General features: G+C 31.5%; 1 protein-coding gene across 1 annotated transcript; it reads right to left on the reverse strand.

The window, feature by feature from the left end:
- Window positions 1-19,964: 19,964 nt before the first annotated feature.
- Window positions 19,965-22,778, reverse strand: EXO70G1 (exocyst subunit exo70 family protein G1). Its single transcript, XM_028084201.2, has one exon. The coding sequence runs from the start codon at window positions 22,287-22,289 to the stop codon at window positions 20,277-20,279; it is 2,013 nt and encodes a 670-aa protein (XP_027940002.2). The 5' UTR covers window positions 22,290-22,778; the 3' UTR covers window positions 19,965-20,276.
- Between the last annotated feature and the right edge of the window lie 436 nt (window positions 22,779-23,214).

Here is a 23,214-nt window from a genome sequence, read left to right on the forward strand (position 1 = left end):
TCAAAAATAGGACCAAATTAAAAAAACTGAACCAAAATTAGGACCAAATGGTTATTTAAGCTTTTTTTTTACTTGTTCACTTATTATTAATTAATAGTTTTATAATTAAGTTGTTAATGTCATATTTATTAAAAAATTAATTTAAAATTTGAGCTTTTAATTATTTAAATATGAAAAATTTATAAAATATCTTTGAATTATATTAATTTTACAAGAATAAGATGTACATTTTACTAGAATAGAAATATTTTTTGTGTAATGATTATTATTAAAATAACACTGTGAAATAAAATGAAAGATAATTTTTTTGCACATAATATAATTTACATCCAAAAAAATATATCATTGGAAATTTTAGTTTTGACTTAATTATTGATAGATTCAATAATTTGAAATAACAAAGAACTATTTATTAGATATATACAATTTTTTTATAGTTATAATTGTATTAAGAGATAAATATGTTTTTAGTCCCTAAACTTCAACATGAGATTGAAATTTGTCCTTGTTTTAAATTTTGTTAAATTTTGGTCATCAAACTTTAAAAATGAATGAATATATAGTCCTTTTAATCCAATTGCGTTAAATTTTTTTGAAGTGGTTGACATTTTTGTTGTTTACCTTGTTTGACACCGGTTGTCCCCCTCCCCTCCCCCAATTTTTTTATATTTATATATGTTAATATATAATTTTAAATATATTTTTCAAAAAATTAATATTTGTAATATATTTCATATATTTGATATTTTAATAAATTTGTATACATCTATATTTATATATAAGAAAAAAAAAATTTGGGTTGTCCACATTTATTTTTTAATTTTATATTTTAAATATTTTTTAAAGATAAATAATTATTTTATTAATATTATTTTTTAAATGATTAATTGTGTAATTTAACTATTTTTTATTTGATTATTTTTTAAATTTAATCATTATAAATGAAAATTAATTATAGTAAAATTATAAAAATGATTTATATTTAATTTTATAATCATAATAATAACAATAACAATAATTATAATTTTATTATTTTTTATTATCATGAAAAAAGTGAATACTATGTTTTTACTAGTTTATATAATATCTTTGAGATTATTCTTTTGGTTCATATTTTCGTTCAAAAATATCAAGTTGGTCCTCCAGTTTTTTTTTTTTTTTTGTCTTAATTTATTTCTGATTTTTGAAAAAATTATGCAATTTTGTCATCTTCGTTAAATTTCTTTAATCAGATTTTTCATCAAAATTAAAGTTGTGAATAAGGATCATTATTTGATTTGTTGGTGTTATTAACATTCTAGTGTCAATTTTTTATGAAGATCTTTCTTCCGCTTTAAAAAATTTAACGAAAAAATCAAAGTACGTCATTTTTTTAAAAATCGAGAACAAATTGTGACTTAAAAAAAAACTAAAGGAGCAACTTGATATTTTTGAACAAAAAGATGAACCAAAAGAGTAATTCAACCAAAATTTTGGCACCCCCAAAATTTTAACTGAAGATCCGCCACTGTTTGACACATTTCAACTCAAATGCTAGTTTGAAACACCATTTAACAAACAAAAAAAAAAACACTTATGTCAAAATGACCATATACATTCATTTTTAAAGTTTAAAAACAAAAATATATCAAAGTTTAAGACAAGAACAAATTCTAATTTCACGTTCAAGTTTAGACACTAAAAATATATTCAACCCTTATGTTAAATTATGTATTCATTTTTGTTGTATTAGTGTGAATGATAAAATATATAAATTTTGAGTATATGATTTTAGCTCTCCAAAATTAGTAGTGAAGATCTGCCACTATAAGAGATAAATAAAATAAAAATATTTATTTAATATTGTACCTATATATATATATATATATATATATATATATATATATATATATGTATGTATGTATGTTTGTTTGTTACATAGTACATTCATTGCATGTCACACTACAACAGCACGTGCAAAGATAAGCTATTGAAACAAACTTTTATCTTAAGAGCAAAAGAATTTTTGTTACAACATATATGTCAATACTTAATACTCAAATCAAACAATAATATACATATCATCCTAAATATGTGACCACAAATTCACATAATTCTCATCAATCTCAACAACCATTTTCATATAACATGTAAATTCCATAAATCTCAATAAGCATTGTATTACATTATAACCCATTAAATAAAATAATATATCAATAACATATATGAATTAATATTCTATTTGTATTTATAAAAACATTCACATCCAATCAATTAAAGAGAATGGAAGAAAAGAAGAATACTTGTTTTAGCTTGAGTGAAAATATTTTTGCTTGAGCTAAAATATGCTCCTTTAAGCAAAAATTGGTCTGAAAATGGGTTAAGATGCAATACTATTTTTTTCTTAAGAGAAAAGTGCTTCACTTGAGAAAAATATTAGAGAAGTAATAGCCATATAAATGATAACTCTCATCTACTACATGATGTAATAGCCATATTCAAACAAATAAGTTTGCCTATTACAAAAAATGACAAAGAAGTGATACAAATTAATTTTATACAACATGTATATAAATATATGTATATAATATATATATATATATATATATATATATATATATATATATATATATATATATATATATATATATATATATATATAATCTTAGGGCATGTAAATAGTAGTGATCTTATTTTGCCCATTCCACCTAAAACATTTGTGTCACCCACAATTATAATTAAAGTGAAGATATACATATTAGTTATAATTATCTTGTCCAATGTAACGAAAATGTAAAGCAGACAACACCATACTACGATGTAATCCCTAGGTATAATTAGAATTAACTATCAATGGAACCTACGATGAATGAAAAATAGTTGTATAATTACCATCATTTTTAAAAATACATAATCATTAAAATTAGTCCTTCTATGTCTTGCAATTACCCGAGGCAATCATGTGACAAATTTACCAGTCCACTCTTTTTGTTTCTCAAGAGTCTACCATACCTAAAAAGTAACAATTTAAACTACATCATTTTTTTTCTATATTTATTTTAAAATATATTATACAAATTACTTATAATTTAATCTTTTAAATTTGTAAACAAACTAATCACATAATTATTTAGTCACTCCAATGGACTTAAATTATCAATTACTTCACATAATTTTTACTATTCCTATATTTTAAGTTTTAATTTTAAACATTCAATAATTAAAATTTAAACATTTTATAAGTATTTTTACTATTAAAAATTAAAAATTTAAATATCTAAATAACACGAATACAATATGAATATGAAGGATTAGCAATCAATCCAATTGAACAAAAACCTTCTTGACATGAAATCACTCACAAAAGAAAAGAACAAGCTACCCGGATCACCAACCAATAACAAGTCCATCATAAACATAGTTACTTTTAATTAAAAACAAAAATAGTTATATCGAGTGATTGTGACCAAACACGCCATATGTGACTAAATAGTTTTTTTTTTCCACTAGTGTAAATATTTTTTTATTTGTTGAATAATGAGAAGAAAGTTTTAAAAATATTTGGTAATGAAGATAAATTTTGTACGATATTTTTTTATAAAATTAACTAAGTTAATTATTTTTATTAATATGTTTGATTCCGCTAAAACTTACGTATATTAAAAACTAGGAATTATGTTACATATAATAAGTTCATAGGGATAAATTAGCACCCACTTGTTTGATAAAAAAAAAAAAAAATCAATCTGATATTTCAATTGTGTCGGTGAATTTTATTGTTAACTATTGAGATAGCTGACCACCAACTCATGAAAAATACTATATTATGGTATTTATATAAATTTCACATATGAAAGAGGAATTAAATAATTAATGAACCTATAATGCAAGAAAGATATACAAGTATTTAAATTAATTAAAATTTAAAATAATAAAATATTGGTTAAAAATAAAAAATGGTAGTGATAGAAAAATAATACAAAGAATAAACCTAAAGCCAAAAAGGGGAAAAGGAAAAAAAAAACTTAGAAAGTAAGAATATCTAAAAAAAATTGTATATCGTTCACCAAAATATGAAAATCATTTGATTGAGACGAAAGATAGACCAAATATAAGAGAACGATGGAGTTGGTAGGAAGCTTGAAGAACAAAATTAAGAGGAGATACAACCTAGTAACCTAAAGAATGATACGTTTGTAGCTTTAAGAAAAGACATTCTAACACATGAACATCCATGTTCATGTTTTATGTCTTTGTTGCATGTTCTTTTTAGATATTATTCCATTATAGACCAATACTAAATATGGACTTATTAATTTTTAAATCATAATTTTAAATACTGATTCATTATTGATCCTCCAAACTTGATTCATTCATAAAAGAAAAAATTGCACAGCTTGTATAGATTTTATATTCAAATTTTATTGTTATTATATACATAGCTTTGGAGAAATTTTTTGCTACATAGTAATTTTATTGTGTTCAAATACTATTGCTACGTATAAAAATTTATCCCGAGTTCCTAAAAAATTGTAGACATAAAATAAAACGTTAAATATGATTTTTATTCTTTAATTTTTTTATAAAAATGAAAATTATTCTCTCTTTAAAACTTTGGTTTAATTTAGTTTTCTATTTTTAGAAATACATGAATTTAATCCTTCTAACCAAATTTTGTTAAAGTTACTTGACGTTTCAAACGTGTTTTTCAGCTAACATTGAAGCGGAAATATGTCAAACGGTGTAAAAATTTCAAATACTATTATGAAACACATTTGAAACGTCAACTAAACTCAATAAAATTTGGTTAAAATAACTAAATTCACACATTTTCAAAGTCGGAGAACTAAATTGGGTTAAAATTTATAAAATAAAAAGACTAATAAGGGACAAAAACATAATTAAATGCTATGATAAGATTTCATAATTAAAAGAAGAGTTAAATAATTAAGTCATGAGTTTTTTATTTTTCTTTTGCACCGAATGGGTTTAAAGTGCTTCCAAAATGGTGTGATGCGTGTTTAAAGTTAGACTAATTCTACTATTTATTTTATTTTTTTTAAAGAGAAGAAACTTTGGATTAAAAATAGGTAATTGTAATTTAGTAGACATAATGTGTAAAAGGAAAAATTAGAGTATATAAAGACATTGCTTAAAAAGCATTGAATAAGTAGTTGAGAAATAATGGATGTTGGAAAAGAGAAGATAAAAGGAGAAAGAGAAGGAAGAGTGGGGGACAAGTGTTTGGGGGAAGCCTTGGTCACAATAATTTTATATGTTCTCAACTACATTTCCATTTTATCATTATATTCCCAAACTATAAATTAACATCAAAATTAACTATTAATAATTAATAAATATATAAAGGCGAGAGAATACTTTTACTGTTGTCACTATTGGCCTTCAACATCACCAATCACTACTTCACTACTTCTAAAAGAAATCACAAATATTAGTTCTAACTATAAATTGTAACTAAATTTAACATACTTTAATATAAATTTAACACAAGTTATTTATAAATAGGTTAAAATATCATTTTTTCTTATAAATATGATTCTAATATCTTTTAAATGTTGTTCTTACATTTGTATTTGTATATTCTCTTGTATATAACATAGTCATAGCTCACAACCGAACACATACAAAAATAAATTATTAAAATAAATTTTCAACATGAAAAAAAAAAAAAAATATATATATATATATATATATATATATATATAAGGAAATATTTTGATTAACCATTAAAAATAATTGAATTCTATTAAACATACATACAAAATTCACATATATCATAAATGAATCTATATATCAAATGATAGATAAATTATCAATCTTCTAGAAGAATCGTATTAAATATGTTTAAAAAAAATTAACATGTTATCGGATCCAACACTATGACTAAGAGTTGAACCTAAAAGTAATAGATTAAAGTAAGTTCAATACAATCCAAGTCGAACATTTATATATGTTGCAAGAATTTATTGAATTTGGTCACCATATGATATCTTAATCTATGTAAAAACCAAACTTATTATTTTTGTTTCTGATTCCATCGTCACAAATTTCAAATATTTTGTCATATTTTTTGACCTTCCTTTTCTTCTCAAATTTGAAAAGATCTATAAAATATTCACAAATTTGAAAAGATCTATAAAATATTCACTCACAAGTTACAGACAAACAAACCTATTTTAAAATTGCATAGAAACAATCATATTCTACAATCACAACCAAATAAATCTATATAAACAAACAGAAGGCTTAATTACCATAAATACAAGATATAATTAGAATTTTTTATACATAAAAAAAATTAATTTATTCTAAATTAACACACAAACGGACACACATGTAAATTCACTCATAACAAATATTCTTACACGCTTTTATAAGTTTTCTCCTAGAACAAAATATAAGTTCAATAACTAAAAGAAAATAATTCAGGACTCAAATTAAAAACTTAAAATTGTCTATTTGTTGCACAACAATTTAAAAACAATATATATGTGACTAACCGATAACTTAAATATGGTCTCCGTTAAAGAAACATAACAAATCTTGATGTGTTGATATGATGATAATTTGTATGGTCCATACACATCTTGTTGATAACTTTTTTTATATAGGCTTAAATAGTCATTTGGTCTTAGTTTTGATTGACTTTTTTCACTTTGGTCCTACTTTTGAAATTGTTTTCAATTTGGTCCTACCTTTCGTTAAATTTTTCAATTAACTCCTTTTCGTTAACTCCGTCTAAATGGTTAACGAAATAGTGGCCAGCGTGGTTATTTTGTGTGACGTGGAACACTGTTCAGTGACGTGTCTGTTATTTCACTGTGTTGGCCATTTAATTGTAATTGCATAATCATTTAGGGTTTAAGGTTAATTGAATTGGGTTTAGGGTTGTGTTTGTGGAATTGGGGATTTGGTTTCGAATTGGGGATTTGTTCGTCGATTTGGGGATATCCTTCAATTGGCCATCTCATATCAATTTCTGCCATCCAATATTGACGTTGATCGTTGAAGAATCGTTCGCGGAGGGTTGAAGGTGTTCATCGCGGAGGTAGGTTTTGGTTTAGGGTTTGATTTTTGCTGACTATTGATTGTTATTAGTGTTGATGATTAGGGTTTATTAACGCTTTTGTTTATGCATTTGATGGATTATTTTAATTTGTAGTTGTTTTTTTCTAGTTGTGCGCACCACTGCAATGTCTCCGCAATCGCAAATTGGGAGTGAGCCTGAAACCCTATAACCACCATGGCATGAATTGCAAGTTCGGTGAACCTAGCTATTGCAAGAAGAGGAAGATGTCCCATGAGACATTCCTTTTCAGCTGAAGATGGATGGAAGACAACCACAATTCAAGAACACACAAACCCTAACTTTCAATTATAATATCTGGTTTATGCATACAGTGGAAATGAACATGTCACTGAACAGTAATCCACGTCACACAAAAGAATCACGCTGGCCACTGTTCCGTTAACAATTTAGACGAAGTTAAGGAAAAGGAGTTAATTGAAAAAATTTAACAAAAGGTATGACCAAATTGAAAACAATTTCAAAAGTAGGACCAAAGTGAAAAAAGTCGACCAAAACTAGGACCAAATGACTATTTAAGTCTTTTATATAATATTGTTCATTATCTTAGTCTGATAAAAAAATGTAAAACATGAGTCGGTGTTTTTAAGATAATCTTGAATATTTTTATGTTTGGAAATTGACTTTCTATCTTTCTAAATATAATATTCGATTATGTTATCATCTCAAATTAAACCAAATTTGGATTTTATCTGATTTTCTAAATAATTGATTATATATATAGTTAGTGACAGAGCTTGTAACATTCCATTTTAACACCTTAAAACTAATATAAGATATGACACTTCATTATGATACTCAAAACAGGTAATCCAATGTATAAAGTATATTAATATATTTTTATAAAAGAAGAAAACAAGAACAATCATACCTCACAAACAACCAATTTTATTACAATTATCATAAGCGATCAAGATCACATACATGCATTTTATCAAACTCTCTGGAATTCGATTTATCCAAATAAGTGCAACTTGAGTAGAACTAGGAATGTTATGCACTTGTGGTGGTGGAATAACTTGCCTACCTGAGCTACCGCACATAAGGTAAATCCTTTTTACTATCATAAAACTCTATGGTCGTTCTCATGACAAGACCTCTTGCTACTCTCACGGCCTAATCATCCTCCTCTACATGAATATGAATGATTCATAGAGTTTCAGTATTAGCTCCCTAAGATGCAATAGTTCTATCCTCAGTGCATACCCTAAAAATTTAAGCATTCAATGGAATTCCTTCCCTAGGAATACCCTCACATTATCACCAATTATTCAATCTCAACCAATTACAATTATCGTAACAAAATCTTCACAAGATCCTCATACCCACAATCATACATCAACATACCTTATCATATACATTTTCATCGATTATTCTATAAACTCAGTTCATCACACAAAACACACAATAAGATGGTGCCTCAATCATTCATTATTTAACACAAGAAACAAATGTCAAAGCTATCAACAACCTAATCTACATGAACTTTATGAAAAACACTTCTCTCACTGTAGACCTCTACTTTTAGATCTGACCAACCAAAGTGAAGATCTATGTGTTGAGGACCCATTAAAATTTCAGCTAGATATGATGGTTAACGAAGTGGGAAATTTCATTTTACCAAAAGAATAGGGTGGCGCCCGAAATTGGAAAAGTGGCGCCTGGTGCCTAGCCCTTGGAACCCACATACTTCTAGCGCCCGATTGTTCAAAAGTGGTGCCCGACGACACTAAGTTAGTGACCTAGCGCCCAACGACACTATAACAGGCCCCAACAATGTATGAGAAACAACAATTTAGGAGAAAATTGATCATGTGTACTTGACTAATTGGGCACCTTTCCTTTTGGTGTTTTTGATTCCAAATGGTTTTAAAGAGTACAAAATTGATACCTAATCACTCAAAACACAGATCCAAACCTTTCCCTAAATCAAGACCAAACATAGATCAAATATCAAATTATTCAACATACAACTCATCAATCCAACAAATCACATCTCAACTTACTATCAAGATGACAAATTCAATAGAAAAATAGCTTCCTTTACCTGAAAAAGTGGCTCCACAGATGTAACATCCTGGTAGGATATTACTTAAATAAATAAATAAATAAAAAAAAAATAAACCATTTATCTTTATAAATACCTCATTTATTGTCCAATCATTTCCCGAAAACGCGAGAAATTTCTAGAACGTTAAAACTTATAAATCGCGATATATAGTTAAAATATTTGTAATTCACCTTTACAATTCCAAAAACCAAAAGTAGTGAACAAGTAATTTAAATTACATGAAAATCTAATAAAGTAGTCTTTATAAATCCCTATGTAATCTACTCCCACTCTTCGCCACTAAGCATCTCCTGGCTCACATGTACATCATCTGCTCCCCGGATAACAAGTTACCTGATCATCGTCACACACAAACAAATAGGGTGAGTTATGCACATAGATAAAAGAAATATGAATTAAACCCACCCAAGTACTCATAATCATTTATCTTTTTATAACACACTTTCCCCACTCATAACCATTATGAGTTTATGCATGTATTCTTGATCATGGGACTTTCCCGTGCTTCCACGAACCTCCTCACTCGTGGTCCAACCTACAAGCCTATCTCGCTCGTAATCCTGCTTCACGGACTCCCTCGACCGTCATCCGAACTCCGCGCTCAGACTTGGACCCGCATACCCACCTTTCCTACTATGAACTCCTTCGCTCATAGCATTCTTAAGTTTGAGCATGAAATGAACTCCCTCGCTCACTCATCCCAAACAAGAGTACCTTCGGTGAACTAACCATTCACGTTTCGCATGCGGTCCACCCATTACGAACTCTTCGCTCGCGACCCAAACCAATCACATCCCAGATCCTGTGGACTTAGTCCCTCCATAATTCCCGTAATTTCGGAAATATAAAACAACTAGCTCAATCAGTACTTGAATGCATGAATCTTCACAGTTCTCGCTTAGTCTAGAAGCCTTCGCCCAAGCGAGTGTACCTGAGTGAGGCCCTCATTCGCCCAAATAAACAATCCCTCGCCTGGACGAGGATTCAAACAGAAAACGTGACAAGTTTCCTCGTGACCTCGCCTAGGCGAGCCATTCTCGCCTGAGCGAGAGAACGTGTCGCTCAACACGAACGTTGGTCGCTTAAACGAGACGCTTGAACCAAAACCAGAGATGAGTTTCTGCGATTTTCGCTTAGGCGAGAGTGACTCGCTTGGGCGAAAATAGCAGAGGTTCTCCCCTGTTCACGCATGAAATCAACCAAAACCAAACTAAAACACAACTTAATCAGTACCATGCAGTCTATATCAACAAGCAAACCACACAGACATGTTTTAACCCCATTTGAACCATCAAAACTTGGGATTTACCCACAAACAACCATTCAGTACCAAAACCCTCATCCTAATCATCCAAAGGCATAAAAGACTTTGTAAACAACATCAAATGAACCACTTCTCAATCTCCTCACATATATCACGAAATTCATAGCACATAGGAATCAGTTGAGAAGGGCAAAACGCAGAATCACAACACATATAATTTAATTTACACACATAAGGACAACTTCCCCTGACCTGGAATCTTTGCACACAAAAATTGCAGCCTTTAGGGATTCTTCTTCAATTCACCAGTCCGCCTAGTTCTTCCTCTCAAGTCCACTCTCAATAACACTCAACTCTCCCTTCACACTCTCAGAATTCGTGCTTTGCTTTCTATGCCACAAAGACAGCCCTAAAACAACCTTTCCTCTCCCTTACTTGATCCCAAAATATTGCCTTAATGAGAGATAAATGGGGCAAAACGAAAATTTACCTTTTATACCTACTTAATGGTCATTGAATTAATGGTTTACACTAGTTTTCCAACCCCTTTGGTTGCTCCTTATGCTAGGTTTTCTTTTGCCCTTTCACATTCACTCCAAAGCTAAATTTAGCAAAAATAAAGTTTAATTCATGTCTCTCAAGGTTTGAATAGACAACCATCCACTTATCAAGCCAATGCACAACCTTTATACCCAATTCGTATTTCTTACTAATTCATACAATCATAGGCTTAAGTGATCACTCATCATGATCCATCACGATATTAAAACAATATAAATAAAAACACATAAATGACATACATAGGACTTAAACTCATGTCCTCTTACTCAATTAAGTACTCTTAATAACCAAGTGAGCTAGTACTTTTCCACGTCATACTAATTAACATTTAATGTCATCAAGGTTCCCACTACCCTCATTTATTAATTAATTATTTATTTAATCAATTATTTTCACGGGTCTTACAACAGACACAAACAATTCTAAGAACATCGAACACTTCTAACTTCACAAGATCCTCTATCTACACATAGAAACATCAGAAGAACGATCAGAACATACCGTTATGATCAGTAATTAGTAGATACTCATATAGAAGATGAAAAGCTCACATAGTAGAAAAAATCTCACATGCAACAGAAAAAAAAAAGACAAAGAAAAATGACTGAAACTTAACTTATGCGAATGAAGAAACTGATTGGTCCAAATTGAAGAGCTCTCCGCGAGGATCACTTCTACGGTCTCAAATCTTCAATCAGGCAAACAGAGAAGGGGCACCCTCAGAGAGAAGTTAGAGAACTCTAGAAAAGTGGTTTCAAGAGAGATAATATGTTTTGAAATAATGAAACATGTTATAACAATTATATTTGTACTAAAACTTTAATATATAATCGAATCTCGCTATTTTTAAATCATTATCACCTCTAAAACACCATTCTTTAGGCTTTTACAAAGCTTCTCAAGGACGAGGAGTGGCCATGATCCCCCAATTTTTTTAATTTTTTTTATATTATGTGTATTTTAGGAATTTTTTATTCTTTTTAAAAAAAATTATATGCAATATATATTGAAATTTGATGAATATTAAATTATGTATCTTGTTTTTATAAAGCTTATCATTTAATAATAATAATAAATAATAAAACATAAAATCAAATATAACAAAGAATAAAAATATTTATTAAGATACTTTTTATTTTCTTTTTGAGTTTCCTACATATTAGATTCATCTTCCACTCTCACCTGCTTTCTTTTTGTTTTTGAAATAGAATAATCTACTCAAACTCATTAATTTTTTTTTCATTTCTTATTTGTTCTTTGTCGTTGTTAAAGAAAGAAGGTAATTCTCCTATCTCTCTCAATCCCGAAATATTTGTTTAATAGTTAGCGCTATTTTTTATCTCATGACTGTTATGTTCATTTTTTTATAAATATAGAAGAAAAAGTAATGTATTATATGGTTTTTCATAACAGGTTTGTAATTTTGTAATTGTGGCTTGATTATCCTATATTTTTTAGGAACTCCCAATTTTTTATTAGATTGTGATAAATTATTTTTTAATCTTAAAAACTTTTTTTAAAATAAGTATATTGATGAATAATAAATAATAGATTCATTTTTTAAAAGTGATAAAATGGAAGCTACTTGTGAAGATGAAAACAAGACAAATTCAATTTATTTACATATTATAAATCATAATATTAATGATCGTATTATTCAATTATGGGAGACTTTTCTTAAAGTTCAATGAATTATAGTTTCATATTAAATCTTTGGAACAAATTCCTCTTTACATCGAAAAAAAAAATAGCTACAAATTTTAGTTCTAATTTACTTATTGATGAATTCAAGAATATGAAAAAAAAATACTTTAATATTTTATATATGTGTGATTTCTTACAGTAATACTAAATTATATATTATTTTTTATTATATTAATAACAATAATAAAAAATATATTATTTTGACTTCTTAAAATTATCGGTCAACATCTGTCGTGAATAATCTATTTTATGATATATTGAATTTGGATTAAACTATATTAGTTTTGAATCCTAAGCTTTTTAACACTTACTTGGGCACTAGGTATAATCGAGGGTGGTGAGAAATGAATAGATGTAAAATTGGAGAAAGTGGAAAAAGAGAATCGAAAATGAAATAAAATTGTCATAAGAAGTAAAAGTAAGTACTTAGTTATATGCTTTATATGGTCCATTCTCTCCTCTCCATTATTTCGTGGTTTGTTAGCTCAATCTATGAAAAGACTTAACTTTTTTAGCAAAAAGGACAGAATTTGTGGGATTCTTGCATCACAAAGTGCATGTTAGGTCAATTCCACTTTCGCATAGTGCTACTAAAGTTGCAATCACCAATTTATCATCATTAATTATAATCAAATATTATTGCAAAAATTGTGTGATCATCGTCACGTGTTGATTAAATAGTGTGTGGTAGGACTTTTTTTTTTCTCTTTACTTTGTTTCTTTCTTTTGGTTTTTTAAAAGACTTTGCAATTCAAAAAAATACTATCTAATTTATATAATATTAGTTTAATAACCTCATCCCTCAAACCTTCCTTAAACTAGAAGTTTCCATCTTCACAAACAATTATCATTTTCCCAAATGTTCGTCAACGTGTGAAGTTATTTCTCTTGAAGATGTTTCATGTCATGAGCTTCCTCTCACTTATTTTGGTTTGAATTTGACACAAACCTAACCTTATCATAATCCAATAATTATATAGTCAATAATGGGTTGTATTTCCAGTGATCGTTTTTTTTTCACTCATAGATTTTTGAACTTCAACTCTTCTTAAACTATATATAAATAAATAAATAGTTCGAGAAAGGGTTGATCTTTTAAAAATATTCGTAAAGAATAAATTTTTGCTTGAATAAAAGAGTTTTTACTAGAAAATAGTTTTAAGCATAAAAATGTTAAAAGATGTCTTTTAACCTTTTATATATTCAGCACAAATTTCAATATGCGACTATAGAGAATAGAAAAAGGTTGGTAAGTGTCAAAAGAATTATATTCAGTAGTCTCATTACTTTTATTAGACTAATTTACTATGTAGTCAAAGTTTTACAAGACCGAAAGGGACTATAATGATAACAAATGGCTTTTTTGTATTTCAAGGTCCTTTTTAACTTAAAATTGTAAAAATGGGTTCGTTGAAAATTTTTTTGTAAAAGAGGGACAAGTCGTCAGGGTGGAGGACGACATTTTAGGTGAAGTCGTCCTCCACCCTACCGGTTTTCTTTTTTCTTTAAAAGAAAAAATGAAGTCGTCATTTTGAGAGACGGTTTGTGAAAAAGTGAAGTCATATTTCTACGTAACGACTTCATTTTTTATCTACGTTGACATTTATAATTTGTTTTGTTATTCTGGAGATTATATTTTTTTTTTAACTGGTGTTGCCTCTTAAATCAAACATAGGCACCGAGATCCCAAACCATGAAATAATCAGGACAAACATTGTTCTAAATAGCATTGCTCCAGACGACTTTTGTCCCCATATTAGAGCATTTAATACAAAGAAAATGGCAAAAACAAATCCAAGGAACATGATTGCAGTTTTGAGGGAAATTTTCTTCCACTATGCTTCTTCGAACATTTTTCCTAAGCGACCGAGGAAAACCAGTGAAAATTCCCTTGAAAATCCAAAGCAAGAGCATGACCTCATTAGCCCCACCACGGTTTGAAGGAGAAAAGAACCCCAGGACAGCAAACATTATTGTTACTACTATCATTCCAAAAAACTGAACACCAGTTCCAACATAAACAACAAAACGCATAAAAATAAATTATAACTATCAACAAAAAAAGGTAAAGTCGTCATTTGCAAGGACGACTTTACTTTTTCCCTCAAGAAACCGGCTTTCAAAATGACGACTTCACTTTTTAAGAAAACATAAATAAAAACCGGTAGGGTGGACGATGACTTCGCTTGTAATGTCGTCTTCCACCCTGACGACTTGCCCCTTTTTTACAAAAAAAATTTCAACGGACCCATTTTTACAATTTCAAGTTCAAAAGAACCCTAAAATACAAAAAAACCGATAACAAATACACTTAGGTTTTTGTAGCGTAGGACTGATCAACATTCCTAGCTAACTGGACGATCCAAGGATAAGCGGTCGAAGGTCACCTGCTACAGATAGACTATCCAACGGTTGGGGTTTGAAGTCGTGACTACTTGATGTGACAATTTCTCCAAAGTGATTAAAAGAGCACGTCGGGCGAATGATCTAAGGATAAGTAGCCGAAGGCCGCTCGCAACAGCTAGCTACCTAACAACACATTTGATTTGTCAATAACTAACTGAAAATCACATTGAGATCCATCCTTCTTGATGTGAGCATCGACAACACCGACTATTGGGGTGCAAAGACACAGTCGGTCGGAGCATGCACGCTTGGCAAAGTCAGTCAGGTGGAGCCAAAAGATAAGATTTGTAGTAAGATAAAACAGGTCGGTAATCAAGTTTAAAAAGCAATTGGGCCTCAATTAAAGAAATCTTAAACATGGGCCCATATAAAAAAACTATAAATAGGACCCTAAGGTAAGTTGGTAAGAACTTTTACTTCGTGTTTATTATGGCATTAATTGTTAATCCCGAACAGACTTGAACTGACTTAAGCATCGAAGCCTAATTGACAAGTACCCCGATCGTCTGGACAACCAAACGGGAGAAAGAAAGGACATCGAACAAAAAAAGAGCAAAAGGAAGAGTCAAACGAGTGTTTTAGATAGGCGCTCAGTCCCTCTATCTGAAACAATTTTGAATCCTAAAAAATATTTACCAATATCTTGATCTAGTAGTCTTTTTAATTGAGAGTAATATAAATTCATCTTTGTAAATAGCACACTCTTAACTACTTTTATTCATAAAAGTATAGGATTCCTCACCAAAAAAAAGAACAACAATTTTTAAATTTAACATCATTTTTTATTCAAAGGAAACCCCCAAAACTCGATGAATTGAGCGAAAACAAAAAATATTCAACAACTTGGAAGAATAATTCAATGATTTCTGAAGCAACCATTTCAATTCAATCGATAAACCCAAGGTTAAGTTTAGTTGATATGGTCCCACATAAAGGTAAGACAAGTCGACCTATGTTAAACTGAGTTGGCCTAGGCCCAAGTCTAGTTAAGTCGTTCCAAGCCCAAATTGACTCTACTCTACTATGGTTGATGTTAAGGTGAGGTAGTCCAGACCCAAGTCAAATCGAGTGAACCAGATGCGAGTTGACATGAGTCGACCTAGGTCCAAGTCAAGCTGAGTCAACCCTGCTCATGTTTGATAACTTAATGGTCTAGTAAATTAAATTGATCTCATTAGATTTAATGTACTTGACCAATTAAATCTAGATTGAATCTAGATTTAACCTAATTTAAATTGGACTTGAAAAATCTAAATATAGTTAATTAATCCAATTCAAATGGATCTAGATTATATATCCAATCTATTTTGTTGGATCTAGATTGGATTTTGAAAAATTCAATCAATGACCACCCTTAAAAAAAATAACTAAATGAATTCAACAAGTTTATCCTTGATATGAAGAATATTTATGGGTATATTGATGATAAGGATCAAATGTTGTTATTGTCATATTCATTTTCTAAGACAAATGTGTTGTATATAAGAGAGACTCTCTCTCTCTCTCTCTCTCCCTTGAGGAAGTTCAAGTTGTTTTGAGGTCGAGGTAGCTAAATGAGAAAGTAGAAGTTAAGGTTGTGTTGGTGATAACCTTATAACAAAGGGTGAACTATTTATTAGCAATAATAGATAAGTGTAAGGAGGTCAATGTCGAGGACGTCTATGAGAAGAAGGAAGGTCACTCCAAAAGGTTTTGTCCAAAGAAGAAGAAGAAGGATAATAACCTTAATAGACCGTCGGGGTTTGTTAAATAGTTTGATGGATTGTTGACATTTGGTGAAGCAACTCTAGTGGAAGATGATTATAAATCCTTAATAATCCTAATTGTGTTAAGTAGTACTGATGATTGCGAGTGGATAATGAACTTAGATGTTCATTTCATGTGACACCTAATTGTCTATGGTGCCATGAATTTATAGAACTTCGAAGAGGTTCAATTCTCCTTGGTGACAATAAGTCATGTAAGATAACAAGAGGTAGAACCATCATGTTTTGTTTGAATGATGAAATTGAGAGTATTTGACGATATTAGGTTTCTACCTAGCTTGAAGTGCAATCTAATATCCCTTAGTGAGCTAAAGAAGAAAGGCATGTGCATCTAATGGTGAGAGAGGAATGTTGAAGCTATTGAGAGGATCCATGATAATGATAAAGGGTATGAGGAAGAATGGCTTGTATCTTATCCAAGATTGAGATATGGCATAGAAAGTTAGCATTAAAGAAAAACTTGACAACCATATGATTTTGATTAAATGTATAATACAACAAAGTGTATAACATAAAGAAGATGTGTCTAATAAGCGGCGAATAGAAGTGCTTTTTCAAGCAGACCATAAAGTACCAAGCAGATTCCACTGTCTTATAAGCGTTTGGTGATGATCAAACGAAAATTACAAATGGACATTGAACTAACATAAACTTAAAGAATATTTTTGAACCTTAATTTTTTTTATGTAAGGAATGTCGTCACCATTTTTCACCAAGAAGATTTGCGACAAATATAAAGTGTGATCAAATATCTCTTTGAAATCGAGTTAAAGTTATTTTATCCTCCAACTACTCTAACATGAGCATTTTCAACTTTGGTCCAGTTGTTTTCCTGATAAGATGTGTGCATTTAAAAATTTTGGAGTAAAAAGTTATGTAGGGCAGGATGATAAGTGTTGCCAACTATCAAGGGTTTTTCATGAAGAGGAAAAGAACAATTAATGTTGCATGAATGTGTAACTCAAAAGTCAAAATGAGATCAAATTGTGTAATCTATGACACAATTTTAACTTTAAGACTACATAATTCAAAACTTTAAAATTGTATTTTGACTGATATAATATAAAATAGAGCTTTTAAAGACAAAATATTATTCCAAATTATGTAATCGAAATACTATTTCCGGGTTTTGAATTTCACAATAAAAATGCACAACTTTTATCTCATAATATATGATTCAAATGACATTTAAACGATACGAAAAGAACTCTAAATCAAAAACTCGTATATGTTAAAAACCAAAAACAAAAACAAAAAGATTAATACTCTAACAACTACCCATATTTGATGCCTAGATTGTCATTTAATAGAAGAATGTCAAAAATGAAAAATTTAAAATTTATGAAAATGTAAAAAGAAGTTACGAGTAAGAAGACGCTAAGGGAAATTGCAAGTCTCTTCAACCACTTCTCATACTCTGCCTATAAGTAAAAACGACAAGAGTTTTATAACTCAATTACTTAATTAATCTTTTATTACATAGTCTTCTCGTTTTAGTTCTTTTTTTATTACCTATGTTCATTCTAACAATAATGATTTTATCACACAAATAAAATTGTCAACTCAATGCTGATAACATTATTAAAAGTGTTACGTCAACCTATGATGTCATTAGAGATTAAAATAAATAAATAAAAAGTGATATAATTATAGTGATTAAAACAAAACAAAAATATATATTTTATTTTATTTCAAAATGTAGAGAATGTTCACGATTGCATGTGGAATAATATGCCTAACTGATTTAAATTTTTTTCAAAAGAAATAGTTAAGTCAAGACAATTATATCTAAATGTGCTTTAGTTATCAATCACGTAAAACTTAATATTTTCTATTATGGCATTTTTTTAATTGTACTCCGTAAAATCGTTACTTTCACTCTTTATAATCATGTTACATTGATTTAAACCCAATAAATATTTATTTTTAGTCTCAAAAAGTACATGGATTTTTATTTTAATCCCTGTAAATACATCATAATGTCCCATGTTCAAATAACACTTTTTATTACCTCAACAATGCTAAGCTAATAATTCTCTTAATGTCAAAAAGTTCTTACAAAAAATGCAGACCAAAAGTGTTAAGTAAACCAAGATATCATTCACATGTTTCGATAAACTATTCATAAATTATTTTAGTTGCCCTTGTTCTATTCTGAGGTTCAAAATAATGGCCACAAATGTTTGATATTGCAGATAGACATTATAGTTGATTCCAATCTTTGAAATCCCAAAACCCTTAACATTGCAGCTATAATTACAGGACAGGACCATTTTGTACATCCAGAGTGGACCAATTACATCAAAGACATCCACAGTGGATTTAAAATTTGTACCATACGACAAATTTTCACAATATTGACTGTAGGTTAAGAGAACTAAAATGAGCTTAAAAAGCCGGGTCACATCAAGTCCATCATGTACTGCTTTCTACCTAATCCCTACTAAACAACAGTTTATCACTGTTACAGGGTAAAGATTAGTATGTACATAAACTAATAGTGATTAAACCTTCTTTACAGATAAAATCAACCTTATTCGTAGAAGATTAGGACAATTAGAGAAAAAGAATGTTATAATCCTGTTGTCATATCTGCAACTCAAACCAGAAGACATTGGGTAGGTTTCATTAGTCAGCAGTAACAATGGCCTCTGGTTTCACAGTTAAATAGCTCCCAAAACCTTAACGAAAATAGAATCAAGAAGAAAATGTAGCGTTATAATAAACAGAACTAGTACAGAGGAAAGGAACTTAACGGTAAAAATCAAAATCAGTGCAGAAACATTATCCTTGCCCTTCCAATGAATTCATTGCAAAAATACGTCTTATTTTGGAGGCATCCTTGAAAAAGTACATGAAACAGGCAACTCACAAGGGTTTCTGCATTTACAATTAACAACTTCACCGCCCCCACCCTAACCCCCCCTCAATACTGATGACTAAATATGACTAATATTCTGTTCATCTAAACTTCTCAGTCCTTGTATACTAAAAATTGTACATAAAATTTTCAAAATAAAATGACCCTGCAGCTACAAACGACTTAATATATGAAGATAAAGATTGAATAAATTACTTCAGATGACAGTGACCAAAAAAGCCTCATAACCAACGTCCATACTTATTCATTTAAGCTCATAACTTACTGTTTTACAGATGGCCTAGCTTTTGCAGAAACCTCTGAGCACGGGAGATATGACCGGTTTTTGCATCTGAGAAGAGAAACTAAACTTCATTTTCATGAAATACATCAGACATTCAAAGGGCAGTGCTCAGGAACTTCCTTCTCAGAAACTAAGAAAAGCCTACATTATGCACCGCAAGGCCCAGATGAAAATTATATACAGTAGCCATCCAGCTGATGAGGGGAAAATACCATCCCTGTTGTTCGTCTATAGAAACACATTGACTAACAGATTACACAACTGCAGATGCTGTTCTGCGAAGATCAGGTACTCCATTGCCATATTTTGCACTAAATGTTGGACTTCTCAAGCTGCCATGTCTTACAGGCCTTGGCCGATAAAGACACAAGAGCATTTCCTCAAGCTTCTGAACGGTGTACTTTGCATATTTTGTGGAGCTAGCATCTTGCTCCACCAAAGGACCATAATTCTGCATGTAACTGCGGTATACAGGCACCACAGCTTGCACTATAAGCTGACATGTTTTCTCCCTCAGATCCCGTTCTGGCATTATCCAACTTGACTGCTTAGTATACATCTCATCAAAAACTTCATTGAACTTCTTCAACCTTTTCTTAACCAGGTCACGGGCAGTGGCGCGCCCTCCAGAGAAAAGAATCAACCCTTCCCTACTCAGATGTCCAGGAAGCTTTCCCCAGCTGTCCCTCAAAAAGATTGTGGAGTAATACTCCTTATACTGTTCGTGCTCCCTCAGCCAGGAATCCCCCAAGAGTTCCCCAAGCTTTGTCCCTTTCAAATGCTTGCACAGATGCCAGTGATTGTTCATAGCAAAAAAGTGGGACAGTATAGGATCATCATAAGCCTTGATCCAAGTCTCTACATTCTGCTCAACAGCCTTCACAATGTTCAAAATCTCAGTAACAAGGAGTCTCTCCTGAAAGCTTTGGCGCTTCCAACTTCTGTGAATGATCAGAACCTGAGTCAGTATCGGCTTATAGTCGTCCCCAAGGAGCTTGTTACAGTAATCAGTGATAAAGCTCACCAATCTCGGCACATTGCCATCCACTGGTGGTGGATTCGGTCTCTGCAACTCCACCTGAACAAAAAGCTCCCAGAAAATCTCTGCAGCCCCATCAATCACCCTCTTAATAAGATCCCTAGTCAAATTCTGTATCTCAACACATGGCCCACCGCCAAAAAGCCGGTTGAAATCCAATCTCAACTTGCTCAACGACGCGAAAATATCCAACAACTTCAAAAGCTTGATGGGGTCCTTCTTACTCTCAGTAACTGTCTTCCCAAACTGAAGAAACGCCAGTATACCCGCTTGCGCAGCTATCTTCGAAAAACAACCCATCCACACATCCAATCCAATCCTCTCAAACACATCATTGCAAAGCTTATACTCAGCCTCGAACAAATGCTTCACCGCAAACTCCAAATGCTTCCCCCACTGAGCTATATACCCTTCAATGCTTTGCACATCGTTGAACTCCGACACAGAAATCTCAAGGTAATCCAAATTCAGCGCCTGCAAACTTGCCCTAACATTGGAACTCCTAACCTCAACATAAATCCCCACACACCTATCCAGCCTGTCATTAGCAATCAACCGCCCCAGAATCGCCTGCAGCTTCTGCACAACCGATACAGGCAGCGGCGACGGCGCAATGCATGCCATACCATCACCCGCAGCCGCCGCCGACATAGGCAATGGCACGCTATTCTCAGTCAACAGCAACCTGAATTCATCCTCCAACTTGCGCAATGCAGCATCCAACAACCCACCATCGAGTTCCCCGTGCTGCGATTCCCGAAGATTCTTCAATTCCTTCTTCAAATTCGCCAGATAAACCTGATCAGCAACGGAATTGTCCTCCAAATACTCAACTATGTCTTCCAACCACTGTATAGCCAACCCGCAATTGTCCCCCAGGAACCTCAGCGCCTCCTGGAGACGTTTCAGCACCGACAAGTACCCGGCGATGTCGCTCCGGGGATCCGACAGCAGCGACTTCTCCAGTCCATGGACGGCGTCAAAAACCTTGAGCACCGCCGCGGCGGGGCCCACGGCACGATTGATGTGTCCGCCGACGGCCACCAGAGCATCCCTCTCAGCGCGAATCGGCCGCACCGCCGATCCCAACGACGGTAGCCGCTGCCTGATTTCTGCCAACCTCGGCCCCGCTCTCTCCAAAGCCAACCCCACCGACTTCGATTTCTCTAAGCTGAGCCTCAGCGATTTCTCAGCTCTGACTAAATTCTCCATTCTAGAACCTTCCATTTCCGCGTGGTAACCGCTTCCAGATCTTCTTATTCTTCTACCTTTTCCTCCCTCTCTCAAGTTTACCTCGGAATCATCGAAAACCTGTGTATCTGTTTTCGGACAGAAGATACGAAAAACGAAAAACCTTGCGTTTCAAAAACGGTTTGGTTGAGGTTGAGTGAATGAGGTAGAAGAGGAGCCAAAAACAGAAGGGAATGAGCAGAGAAAGGGCTTTTCACGACGATGAAAAACTGGCTCGACGAAAAAATAAGGATGGTGAAGGTTGTGGTGGGAGAGGGCGAACGAGTTGACTCAGGAAGGAGTTTTGAGTGAAAAAGTAGAAACGAAAATGGAGGTGAGAATCTGAATCTCTGGTTTGAATATGAGAGAGAAGAGAAACCCTAAAAGGAAGAAGAAATTAGAAAAGAATGTGTGTGTGAAGTGTGAAGTGTTGAGAGAAAGAAAGAGAGAGAATGTGGCACTTTTTGAGGGTGTGGCACAGAGTGCATGACAGAATGCAAAAATGCTGTTCCTCTGTGTCTATGTAGTTTAATTATTCTTCTCTCTCTTCATTTTTTTTAATTTTCTTTTCGCTCTCTCTTTTTTCTTTTTTTTTTCTCTCTACTTTCTCTGGATTAAAAAAGTTTTCCATTTTTTCACTTAATCAAACTATATAATTTAATAACCATTAATTCAACTGGTGGTAATTAATTTACCTATGGAATTAGTAATTTATAAGTTTAATGATTTGGAAATCATGTCAATAATATATCTTTTTATTGTTAATTGTTCTTCACTTTATACTTTGTGTAAACTTTTGACCTATGGGACATAATAATCAGGTTAATCTCTGTATCAAAACAATGATGGTTCAATCCGGTTTCAATAAAGAGGTAGGAGTATTTTATTTTAGGTTTAAATTCGGTTTAGTAGTACATTTTTT

This window comes from Vigna unguiculata, chromosome 8 (genome assembly GCF_037176805.1).
Source record: "Vigna unguiculata cultivar grain cowpea cultivar isolate G323 ecotype 2 chromosome 8, ASM3717680v1, whole genome shotgun sequence".
Taxonomy (NCBI): Eukaryota; Viridiplantae; Streptophyta; class Magnoliopsida; order Fabales; family Fabaceae; genus Vigna; species Vigna unguiculata.